At 34.8% G+C, this 13,032-nt stretch overlaps 1 protein-coding gene across 25 annotated transcripts in view; it reads left to right on the top strand.

Annotated features, from left to right (window-relative positions):
• RAPGEF2 (Rap guanine nucleotide exchange factor 2) overlaps positions 1-13,032 on the top strand; it is a 244,836-nt gene that overhangs the window by 219,083 nt on the left and 12,721 nt on the right. For 20 of the 25 annotated variants that reach the window (XM_070608669.1, XM_070608642.1, XM_070608615.1 and 17 more), the window contains 11 exons: positions 1,011-1,118; positions 1,207-1,410; positions 1,509-1,617; positions 2,096-2,342; positions 5,965-6,122; positions 6,750-6,990; positions 8,957-9,340; positions 10,194-10,405; positions 10,496-10,619; positions 11,244-11,267; positions 12,318-12,541. In XM_070608669.1, coding sequence (XP_070464770.1) covers positions 1,011-1,118; positions 1,207-1,410; positions 1,509-1,617; positions 2,096-2,342; positions 5,965-6,122; positions 6,750-6,990; positions 8,957-9,340; positions 10,194-10,405; positions 10,496-10,619; positions 11,244-11,267; positions 12,318-12,541 — 2,035 coding nt within the window. The remainder of the gene's footprint in view (positions 1-1,010; positions 1,119-1,206; positions 1,411-1,508; positions 1,618-2,095; positions 2,343-5,964; positions 6,123-6,749; positions 6,991-8,956; positions 9,341-10,193; positions 10,406-10,495; positions 10,620-11,243; positions 11,268-12,317; positions 12,542-13,032) is intronic. The other 5 variants (XM_070608631.1, XM_070608617.1, XM_070608689.1 and 2 more) reach the window with 1 other exon arrangement.

Below are 13,032 nucleotides of genomic sequence, written 5' to 3'. Positions count from 1 at the left end.
TATTTTAACTATAGTTAAAAATTAACTATATAATGTCACCTCTGTTTCTCTATTGCTAGAATAGTCTACTTAATTTTCTTACTTTAAGAAGTTCATCACTGTTTGAAAACAATTCTACAGAAATTTCTTTTATCTTGTTATTCAAAATTTAGAAAATTAAACTCATATAAAATAAAGCCAGTACTTCATATTTAAAGTTGCAGTTATACTAACTTCATTTAGTAAAATTTGATTGAGAATTTACTCTGTGCCAGGTGTTGTTATAAGTAGTGTTAAGTATGCCTTTAGAACGTGGTAGGCAAAGTTGTTGGAACTTAGAGTCTAATGAACATCACATAGTTCATGCTGGGTACAAAACAAATATTCCATAACTGTGAGTGTGTGTATTGGTTGTATAAAGGTGTAGGGCTCTGAAAACACGTGTGCAGGGTAAGAAAAGGTTACTCATTTTTCCTGAAGAACTCTAAGTGTTAATATCCTACTGAAGCTTAAAGTTAGCAAATAATGTATAACTCCCCACACTCCCAGCTAGCTCCTTCCTTTTACAACTTGTTCCCTTGCATTAGATCTTTCTAGGCTTAATACTATTCATTCCTTTTGTCTATTCTGTCCTGTACCTTTCTTATTAGCTTCTGTCTTCTTTTGTCTTGTATTAATTTATTTTGATTTTATTATAGCTTTGTTTTTATTGTGATCTGTTTCAAATATATTTTGAGGGTAAACAAGATGTAAGTTAATTACCATCCTTCATAGATTGAAAATCCTTCTTGGCAAAACAATGTAAAGTCTACATTCAAAGTATAAATATATATTTTAGAGGGTCATTTTCTTATGCATAAAATCTTCACTAATAAAAAGTCCTTGATGAGAGGTTTTGTTGTTCTTAGTTTATTTTCTTGTTTATTGTTATTAGGAAAATTGGCGGTTAGATATCTTTTTTGAGATGAGTTTAATTGCAAATTTTTAACAGTTAAAAGAAGAAAACCCATTGAAAATAATTGATTTTTCAGGTTACACGGGTAGTATTATTGTGGGTGAATAATCACTTCAATGACTTTGAAGGAGATCCTGCAATGACTCGATTTCTAGAAGAATTTGAAAATAATCTGGAAAGAGAGGTAATATTTGTGATTCTTAAAAAACCAACAGCTTTAAGTTCATTGCATTTAGCCCACTTTTGAAACGACTCTTTATGAACTCTTACAGAAAATGGGTGGACATCTAAGGCTGTTAAATATTGCATGTGCAGCTAAAGCGAAAAGAAGATTGATGACGTTAACAAAACCGTCCCGAGAAGCTCCTTTGCCTTTTATCTTACTCGGAGGCTCAGAGAAGGGATTTGGAATCTTTGTTGACAGTGTAGATTCAGGTAGCAAAGCAACTGAAGCAGGCTTGAAACGAGGGGATCAGGTATGACATGTCTAAATCCAAACTTAAGGGTGAATATTGGTGTCTTCTTTCTTCAGTCAGTTGGGATACTGAAATTAATTTTATAATTTTATTTTTAGATATTAGAAGTAAATGGTCAAAACTTTGAAAATATTCAGCTGTCAAAAGCCATGGAAATTCTTAGAAATAACACACACTTATCTATCACTGTGAAAACCAATTTATTTGGTAAGTATTTTTGCATACTTTCATTTTTCTCCTTTCGGTCCTTTTTTTTTTTTTACATTTAGGTGTTAAGTATGAAAAAAGTCATTCTTGTAAGTAATATTTCAAACATCATAAGAATCAAAATATTTATAGTAGAGTGCATAGATATAGAATTATGTGTCTTTGATCTAAATCAAAATCTACTGATTTGAAGACCATAAAAATAATTTTTTATCAATGTTTTTATCAATAAATGTTTTAAATATCTATAGATTTAAAGAGTGTACTACTGTTTTACCTTATTCTGAGTGGAAGTGACAGAGCAATATACAAAGCACATTCCTGGTGTTGTTCATTCATTGGAGTAGTGTTTTTCTACATGATTATAGTTTTGATAGCTGAAGCCTATTCTTGTCATCTATCGCCAAGTTCTACAGTTGCCTGTGAATTGTTCAGATTTCTTGTAATGGCCAATTTGTGCTGTTTATTTCCATTTTAGTATTTAAAGAACTTCTAACAAGATTGTCAGAAGAGAAAAGAAATGGTGCTCCTCACCTTCCTAAAATTGGAGATATCAAAAAGGCCAGTCGCTACTCCATTCCAGATCTTGCTGTAGATGTAGAACAGGTGATAGGACTTGAAAAAGTAAATAAAAAAAGTAAAGCCAACACTGTTGGAGGAAGGAACAAGCTAAAAAAGATACTCGACAAGACTCGGATCAGTATCTTGCCACAGAAACCATATAAGTAAGTGTCTGTATAAATTTTCTGTGCATTATTTTATTTTGTTAAAATGATTTGCATAGGTAGTGATATAAAGTTTGCATACGAGTCTAAAAAATGTTTTAAGCTTTTATAGCTGCATTATCTTAGAAGCAACATTAAACAATCAAGTTTGTTTTAACCCCATTTTGCCACTTACTTGTCCATCTCAGTCTTCATTAGAGATAGGTTAGCACCTCCTCATTTGAACTATTTTTTTTCTCATTTGAACTTTAAAAAATAAGAGTATGTGTTTCCTCCTGTCTTCCCCATGACTTGGAGTTGTTTTTGCTACTGTTTCTTTCTTTCTGTATATCTTGTCTACCATCAGCATCTGCTCTTTACCAACCAAATCATTGCTTCTTTCAGTTGCTGCTATTCATCCTTGCCATTCTCTTTTCTCTCTCTCTTCTGTTTTCAGTTATTTAACTGTTGCCAAGATACCACCAACCAAGCACAGAACTTCTTTCCTTCCTCCCAGTGGGCTCTACAGTCAGAATGTCAGGTGTTTTCTTGAATCTCTTCTTGGCTGTTTTATTTATGCCAGGAGCTCAGACTAGACAAAGTCGTAGGTGTCACACTTTTTTAGGTTTGCTTGTTGGCTTGTTTGCTTGCTTATTTCTTCATTTTAGCTCCTTCTGAGTAAAGGAATAAACTGAATAAAATTTAATTACCATCAGCCAAAATTCTTTTAACGTTAACATGGGTGTGCCAAATTAATTTATTATATATTCCTCAAACTACAATGGTATAAGAGAGAACTTAAAAACATGTAGGTTATTTTCTTTCTTTGATAATTCAATGAGTCTTACGGAGGAGCAGTAGATATAGATATTCAGGACTGTATCATGCATTTCTGTTTTTTTAGTTCCACTTCAGATAAAATTTTCATCCCCAGATTAGAGAGATATGGCCTAGAATAGACTATTGATGAGTGAGTGTCAAACTTGTGTCTTCCCCATTGAACTCTAATGATTGGTGGTTTTGTATCAGCCAAAAAAGAAGTCTACAGAAGAGTCCTAAGGATAAGCGTTGAGTATGATGGCTTTATTTATAGACGTGAGAGTATGTTTATACTGAGTAAGTTTCTAGGAGACAATGGATTAGGTCTGCTGGCATTACAGAAAATAGGAATTGATTTTTAAAGTGACCCTTCTTGATGAAAAACTTATTTTTAAAAGGATAAAAAATAAATCATTTAAATGTAGAATTGTTAGCAGCACAATAACAAGAAAGATCTTAGAGTCATATTTGACCATGAGTTAAATATGAACCTTAAAAAAAATCAAACAAAAGTCAGCGTGACCCTGGCAAGTATTAATAGAAATATGACATGTAAGAACTGAGATGTAATCCATCCACAGTACAGGATGTTGGCAAGGAACACAGTATGAGAAGACTATGTATAATTTTGTTCTATGTGTATTTAGAAAGATATTCAAAAGCTAGAGAAGGGAAAAGAAAAAAGATAATAATTAGATGTGTTGATTCTAAAACACTAAGGAAACATCTTAATTTGTATTTGAGAAAATATATGACTCATTTAAGTATTGTATTATGAAAATTATTTGAAGTAATTCAAATATATAATGCAGTTGAAATGAAAGAAATATATATTTAAAAGAAGGCTCAGTAAACTATAGGACCTATTATATTGGTATGATAGACTTGATTTAATGCTAGTTATTACTTAAACTTTTCTCTCCTAGAAATCAGCATGTGTTTATGAACATTTTTTTTGACAAAGCCACTAAATTAGTCGGTCAGGTAAATCTTCTAGATATACTATTTTTTTCTGTCTCTCAAACATCATCAGTATTACACAAGCTAAGAGGCTGGATGATGAAATTGTCAAGGATAGGCACAGTAGAGTGATGTGAATGGGGGGAAGAAAAGGGGATTATAGATTTCAGATCTGGTTGTCAGGTAAGTAGAGAGAGAAAGATTGTTGAACCCAGAGAAAAGAGGGAATAAGTCAACAGCCTATAAAATAACAAAGGCCAAAAAACAATTTGATAACAGTGAGGATTAGAGAGGTCGAATAATAAGAGGATGTACTTAGAGACGGACATTTCTGAATTGTCTTGAATATAAAGTACTTTCAGTCCAAGAGTATCCCATGTCCCCACAGAGATATAGGTGAAAGTAGAATCAGATCATGTTAGGTGTTAAAATGTTGCCAGGAAACATTCCTTAAGAAGGCAGCTCTTTTTGGGTGTGCCTGGCGTATACTAGTATCTAGAGCCATTTGTGCCAGGAGTGGCCCAGTGAGCTTATATCTTTAGCCTGAGCCCATAGCAGTTGTCCTGTGTCATGTATTACATCTAATCTTTTTGGCATTAAAGACTGGTTTATGTGATTGAAAAATAAAATTCTACTAATAATGTGAAGATTTTAATGTTTCTCAGAACTTTTTGTCTTTATATGTGCATGCCTATTCTAAAACACTGAGGAAACATCTTAATTTGTATTTGAGAAAATATGTGACTCATTTAAGTATTGTATTATGAAAATTATATGTGCTTATGAAAAGTATATGTGCTTAAATGGAAATTTAAATTTGTCATGGACTTACCTGTGAATTTAGGAGAATTTACTATAAAATCATCTTTAATTTTTATCTTGACTTTAAAAGAAAGCTCTTGCCCTTGCTTATTTACCTCTTTAATTTCCATTTCCCCCTAAAATAAAGAGAAAGAATGCTGCTGGCTTTCTTTTGAGCACAGCCATTAAAAAATAGTTGGTATATGATCAAGCTCTAATGTCTGAAAACCTAATCAATGATAAATGTCTCCATTTATTTATGACACCTTGGTTTACATCCCAAACTTAGTATAATTTTCTTTGTCCTTGTTTCAAGGTATTTATAGAAACTAGACAGAACTATAACCATTTGCTTATGATCTAGTTATTTTTTGCATGTGATGCTTATTTATTTATTTTGGTGAGGAAAGTTGGCCCTGAGCTAACATCTGTGCCAGTCCTCCTCTATTTTTTTTTCCCCTATAGATTGATACCTGAGCTAACATCTGTTGCCAATCGTTTTTTTTCCTTCTTTTCCCCAAAACCCCCCAGTATATAGTTGTATCTTCTAGTTGTGAGTGCCTCTAGTTGTGGCATGTGGGATGCCGCCTCACCATGGCCTGATGAGCAGTGCCATGTCCGTGCCCGGGATCTGAACTGGCAAAACCCCAGGCCACCCAAGTGGAACACGTGAACTTAATCACTTGGCCACAGGGCTGGCCCCAAAATGCATTCTTTTTAATGTGCTTTTTTCTTAAATCTATTTCCATCAGTAACTAGAGCTTATCTTTTCTTTAATATATTTCTATACTGAGAAACTACTAATATTTATTATGATTTGTCTAGTTAAAAAGACAGGTTTTAGAGAAACATACTATACACTTAAGAAACAGCAAAATGAGTTGGATACACTTAAGCAATAGTTGCTTTTGCAATTTTCAACTAAATTTATTAATGATATTTTTACATTAACTGTAAGTTTTATGAAATATGGTTTATTTATGGTCTGTGTCTATTATATATTGAGGAGTTATAGCTTTCTAACTTGCTGATTATTTATTTTCTAATTTTCTTCTTTGTTCAGTGATATTGGGATTGGTCAGTCTCAAGATGACAGCATAGTAGGATTAAGGCAAACGAAGCATATCCCAACTGCACTGCCCGTCAGTGGCACCTTATCATCCAGTAATCCTGATTTATTGCAGTCACATCATCGCATTTTAGACTTCAGTACTACTCCTGGTGAGCATCTCCCATATTTCCTTTTTTTTATTGTAGTAATCTTTTTCCTTCTAACATAATGGTAATGCTGTATGTATCACTCTTGGTTTACCATAGATTATATCAGATGCTAAGAGTCAGGGTGAACCTTAAATTTCAAACAGTTGGAACCAGCTCTTTTTTATTCTTCAGACTATTTTGATATGGTCATGGGCAAATTAATCTCTCTAAACTTTTCTCTTTCATAAAATGAAGATCACACATATGATAGAGGTAATACTACGTCATATTAAATAGAGTAAAAGGCATATTTTAGGCCAGCTTGATGGGCTTTTCGATATAATAAAGATGAACTCTAGATTTAAATTTTTCATTTTTTGCTACTAACTTGACAATCTTGTAGGCTGTTGTTGTGTATTGATGTGTTTGCGTTTGTCTGTAGATCATTCAGTTATCTATAGGGGAAAATGTGTCCTTGCAGCATATCAGTATGTTGACTGATTGAATCTTTGAAGAAGAGCTGTAGGAAGGGAGAGGAGAAAGTTTAGTATTATCTTTTCTAAGGAGGTTTTTTCAGATTACTTCGCTTAATTGTATTGCCGTGTATTAAAATCCTTTCTACTTACGTATGGCTTTTCTTTCCCCTAGACTTGCCAGATCAAGTGTTAAGGGTTTTTAAGGCTGATCAGCAAAGTCGATACATCATGATCAGTAAGGACACCACAGCGAAGGAAGTGGTTATTCAGGCCATCAGGGAGTTTGCTGTGACTGCCACCCCAGATCAATATTCGCTCTGTGAGGTCTCTGTCACACCTGAGGGAGTAATCAAACAAAGAAGACTTCCAGATCAGCTTTCCAAACTTGCTGATAGAATACAACTGAGTGGAAGGTATACAATATCTATCCTATTGGATTTCTTTACCCCCTCTTCAAACCCACGTCAAAGTCTAAAAGATGAACATTGTCAAAGGGTTTTTAAAATGAGTAAGTACCCTTGCAGATTAAAAAGAAGTTTTTCCCCGTTCACCAAGAATTGCTATATCAAAGTAAATGCAGAGTAGATTGTTGACCCTCAACAAGGATCTCTTAGAAACTTGTTCAAAACATGGGCGCTGTGACCCAAACTTCTCTTGTTCACCTTCAGGACACTGGTCTGGCAGAATGGCAGAATTTACATCACTTACAGAGTAAACCCTAATGTTCTCTTCTCCTTGCATATTTACATTCACAAACATGATTTTTAATAATATTCTAGTGTCATTTGCTCCTGCCTACCTAACTTTTCTAGGAGCTTCGTTTATTTAGGTGGAGGCATCTTGACAATATAGTTGGCTGATGCTGCCTATTATTGTATATTACACTATGAAAAATACTTCTTACCTTTGGAACCAAACTTTAGTTGCTGCAAAGATTGGTCCCCTGCTGCCTAAGTGCTTATATCACACACGTAACTTCCAAGAAAACGTTGTATCTGGTTTTGTCAGTCTCTCGAATGTTTATTTCCATTTATAGATACATGTAATTTGTATCCTCAGGGCACAAATTAGTGAAAGTTGAAAAAGTTAAGTTTTGACTCTCATTTAATGACTAGATTCTGCACTGACTGAAAATTAAGTAGTGCCATAAATCATTTTTCCTATTTTTCTCACCACATGGAGTGTTTCATTGTACTTGACTTTTTCATGTTATACATCTAAACCATGATATGATTCATTCAAAACTTCTGTTTTCCTGCTGTCAACTATAACCTTCTTACTCTTCTTCAGTTTTACTTTATTTCCAACCCTGACACTAGTAGGTGGTATTGTTTTAGGAAGTTGATTTTTCTCATTATCATTTGAATGTACATTGATATATCTGTAACCATGATGGAGTTCTACAGATCTCCACTGAGGTGCAGATTCATGATTCACCTTCATTATTCAAGAAAATTATAGATGGATACATGTCATGGGCTTCATAAGCAGTTAGGATTGAGAATCTGAAATCTGTGCATGTCAACGGCCCAAGGTATGTGTTCCTATCAATTTGCCTAGGTGAAATTTGCAAAAGACCAGTTTGGCAGGACTCCCATTGTGATTTGTTTCTTCGTTTATGGAATTTGGCCTAGGGAAAGCATCTGTCTACAACATTGAAAAAAAAAATCATAGGACAAACATCTGGATTCTATTTTCAACAAGTTGCTTACAAAGGGAAAGGAGCACTAATTCTTGAGTCTCTGCAACTGGTATTAACTAGTCATTATTCTTTGGGAGCCTCTGTTTCCTCATCTGACAAATAGGAATAATACCTGACCCACTTGCTTGTGGGGTTTTCATGAAAATCAGATATTTAAAAGTTAAAGTCTGTTCTACTCATAGTATTAAGTAGAGGAAAACAGCTTGTAGGTTTCCTTGGTATTTGAATAAATAAGTAAACTTGGATTGATCTACTTTGAACCCATCAATAGCAGAGATTCTCTCTGGGAAAATAGAATGATGACCTGTGTCTCATCACTCCTGCTTCATTCCTTAGAGTCTATTTCCTTACTTAAACTGAAAATTTAAATTTAGCTATTTTCTGTCATTTTTAGCAAAAACAGAGATAAAATCTAGAAAGCAGGAAAGGACAGGAAAAAAAGGAATTACAATCGGCACAAATGAAATTCCATGTGATCGTTAGTTTCCATCAACGACTTTGGAGGAGTAGTTCTATGATCTGGTGACTGAGGCAGCAGCTGCACTCTGTCTTAGTCAAAAAGAATTCTTCCATCATTCGATTCAGCGTTCTCTCAAACGTTCTACAAAAAGTAGCGTTATTCTTTCAAGGAATATCATGTGACCGTTGCTTAGGCTTTGAATTCTGTGTTTTCGTAGGTATTACTTGAAGAACAACATGGAGACAGAAACCCTTTGTTCAGACGAAGATGCTCAGGAGCTGCTGAGAGAGAGTCAGATTTCCCTGCTGCAGCTCAGTACCGTTGAAGTTGCCACACAGCTCTCGATGAGAAATTTTGAACTCTTCCGTAACATTGAACCTACTGAATATATAGATGATTTATTTAAACTCAAATCAAAAACCAGCTGTGTCAACTTGAAGAAATTTGAAGAAGTCATTAACCAGGAAACATTTTGGGTAGCATCTGAAATTCTGAGAGAGACAAACCAGCTGAAAAGGATGAAGATCATTAAGCATTTCATCAAGATAGCGCTGCACTGTAGGGAATGCAAGAATTTTAACTCAATGTTTGCAATCATCAGGTAAGAGACGACATTTGTCTTAAGATTCAATTTAGTTTGCAGATTAAAAATATATATCAATCCAGGAACACTAAATAATTTGTGTAAGTTTGGTAGTTTTTAATTGAATCATATTTAACAATTCTTTTTCTCTGAATCCTAATCTTAATCCTTAATTTAAAAATCTCTTGTAAGCTGATTTGGAGCCCAAAAAATATCTATATTCACCACTTTTTTTTTTTAGCTTTGTGACCATGGGTAAATTATTTGAACTTCTCTGAATATTAGTTTATTTCTCCATAAAATGACAGTACACCAAAGAGTTATCAAGTAGATTAAATGATATGATGTATGTGGAGTTCCATCAGCCAGCACAAGGCAGATGCCCAGTAAATGTTAATTTTCTTCCCTTTTAAGTATTTAGATTGAGGCAGAAAGAAAATACAGACTGAAACAATTAGCAATATTGATGTTGATGGTGATTATTAAATTAGTCATTTTCTCTGTCTAGGAGTTTGATCATGTTCTCATTACTATTACAGCTTTTGTTTTATTTTATTACTGTAAGATATTTGGCGAGTCTGCTATGTGCTAAGCACCTCTCTACGTATGGAGACAAAACAACAAAACAAAATCCTATTCTCATGAAAGTTACATTCTGTCATAAAACTAAAACCCCTTGACCCTGACCCTGCTCCCATCTTCCATTCTCATTAGCTAGAATTACTGCTAACAGTTTCTTAGGAATCTTTCTGTAAATTGCGATGTATATACAGAAGTGGTGTTATATGTTAATAAATCAACAATACACTATTTTACTTCCTTCATTTCATAAGTCATTTAATTTTATACCTATTTTCTCTTTTCCTCTCAGTGGCCTAAACCTGGCACCAGTGGCAAGACTGCGAACCACCTGGGAAAAACTTCCCAATAAATATGAAAAGCTATTTCAAGATCTCCAAGACCTGTTTGATCCTTCCAGAAACATGGCAAAATATCGCACTGTCCTCAATAGTCAAAATCTACAACCTCCCATAATCCCTCTATTCCCAGTTATCAAGAAGGATCTCACGTTCCTTCATGAAGGTAAATAGAAAGGAGAGGATTTCTGTCTTCTCTTGTGGAAGCACAGAATAAATGCCACGTGATACTCTTTTTCTTCTTTGCTAATTATAGGAAATGACTCAAAAGTCGATGGGCTGGTCAATTTTGAGAAGCTAAGGATGATTGCAAAAGAAATTCGTCATGTTGGCCGAATGGCTTCAGTTAACATGGACCCTGCCCTCATGTTTAGGACTCGGTGAGTGTGTCATCTTCAGTAGCACATGTGGGATAAGAGAAGGTTGAGTTTAGAGCTTCCTAATAAATGAGAAAAATTTGAGTTTTATATTTGTAGCATGGCAGAAATTTTATTAGGTCATGCTGAGAATCTCCACTGAGCTCTAATTTGGAGTAAATGTCTTATACTGCATCGAGTGTATTTTTGACTGCCAGTAAAAACAGTTTGTCCTTCAGACATTTTTCGTTTAATATGAGGCACAATTATTTCTTATTTTTCAGAACACTGCCTTGTAGAGCTAAAATTCATAATTGGTAGTATGAACTAAAATATGTAAAACACCCAAACAATATTATCTCAATGTCCACACAATGGACTTAGCTGTCAGTGTAGGACAAACTGATTAATCCAGTGAAGGAGAGAACAGGAGTCAGTCTTCTTTTAAAATAAAAAAATTAAATATATTTGTCTCTTGAACCAGAAAAATAGTTCTGGTCAAGTTGTGTGTGAGGTAATTATACAGTTTAATGTTCGTGGGCTTCTAGTACTGCTTATCCAGAAGTCTAGTCCCTTCTTTCTGAGCTTGTGATCTTTCTGTCTCTCTTTCTACACCCATGCTTCAATCTCCATGGCTCTCACTTACAGGAAGAAGAAATGGAGGAGTTTGGGGTAAGTGGTGGAGATCTTGCATACCCACACACAGTTCTTATTCCGCTCATTGCATTGTTTTCTTACCTGCTATATTTTCTGATGCTTTGCATTTTTGCAATGTTTTCTTAACCCTCTTGCTCTAGCATAATTTCAGTTGGCAAACTGACTTCAAGTTTAATCTGTTGGGGCTTTTGCTTTTGAGGTCATGATCCATGAGAGCTGTGAAATGATTAATGATTGTTTGGGGGAACAGTAGGCCAGGCATACTTCTGAGCTTTCAGAAAGATTTTATTTTAATATAATTTGTGTGTTTTGTAATAGGTAGAACCTAAGGTGGGATGAGAGAAGGAAGGATGTTAGAAAGAAAAATTGTGCAATTTAAATACTATTGCACAGATATTTGAGAAGTAAATACATATAATTTATTATAAAAGGTGCCCCCAGGTGTTAAAACTAAATTGTTTACAGCTCAACTAACTACTATTTTCATTCTATAAACCAATTCTTTTAAAAAATAATTCTTAACAATTCATATGCTAGTTTCTATATATATGTGTTTACATTTGCATGACTATTTTATTAACAGATTGACCATATTACTTTAAAAACTGACTACATTTAACCCAAGGAATAAGAAAATAATTGTTAACATTGCAGCTAATTTTATTTAAATCTATGTGAAACATCCTCTGTAGGAGAAGTAAATTTAATGTAAATCTTAATTGTAACTGTGTATTCTTGCATGAGCTTTTACATATAATCGTTATTATTTGCTGGCTTCTGTGAGAGAACTGCCTTGAATTCTCTACAGATGTGCAAAGTAGAAAATTTCCTAGTTGGAACAGAACAGGTGCCAAACATATATATGTATGTATACATGATTCTTTAAATTTAAAAAAGTTTGATTTTTATTTGATTTATTCTATAGTCCTTTGTAACGGTTTATTTACCAGAATGAGGCATGTGACCTTTGGAACACAGAATATTTATGTAAGTCTTGGCACGTTTCAAATAGATAAAGAAATCCCATGCTAGAGTGAGCTGCATATCTGCCTTTTCATCTTCCAGGTCTCTCAGCCAGGGTAGTACAAATGCAACAGTGCTAGATGTTGCTCAGACAGGTGGTCATAAAAAGCGGGTACGTCGTAGTTCCTTTCTCAATGCCAAAAAGCTTTATGAAGATGCCCAAATGGCTCGAAAAGTGAAGCAATACCTGTCCAATTTGGAACTAGAAATGGATGAGGAGAGTCTTCAGACATTGTCACTGCAGTGTGAGCCAGCAACCAACACATGTGAGTTTTTCCTTAAAGTGGCTGCGGAATCTGACTAGAATGCAGATTTGTTTCATGTGGAACGGTATGGGTGGTGGCAAAACAGGGCTTAATGCAGAGGGGGAAATAGCATCCTGAGACATACCAGCCTTTACCTGGAATGCTACTCTTGAAAACCATGCAGCTAGGTCTCATGTCCAACTGGGTTAGAGTGGGGGGGATGACACTCTAGACTTGATTGGGGTGACTGTTGTTTTGGTTTCATCCCGACACAGCCAGTGTGCAGGCACAGGACACATGGGTGGATGCGTCTCCCATTTGCATCCCTTGTTTTCTCACACAGATACTTCTGAAGTAATGGGCAACCTGAGAAGGGTTAGGGGCCCAGCAGGTCAGAAGAGCATAGAACTAGGTGTGCTGGCTGCACTTTATACCCTCAGCCGAGACAGCACCCAGCAATAAGTTCAGCAACCATGTAAAGTGGTAATTCTGCTACACAACGAGTCACAACT

The sequence above is a fragment of the Equus przewalskii genome, chromosome 2, assembly GCF_037783145.1.
Source record: "Equus przewalskii isolate Varuska chromosome 2, EquPr2, whole genome shotgun sequence".
Lineage (NCBI taxonomy): Eukaryota > Metazoa > Chordata > Mammalia > Perissodactyla > Equidae > Equus > Equus przewalskii.
Note: the sequence above shows the minus strand (reverse complement) of the source record. Positions and strands in the feature narration are given on the sequence as shown.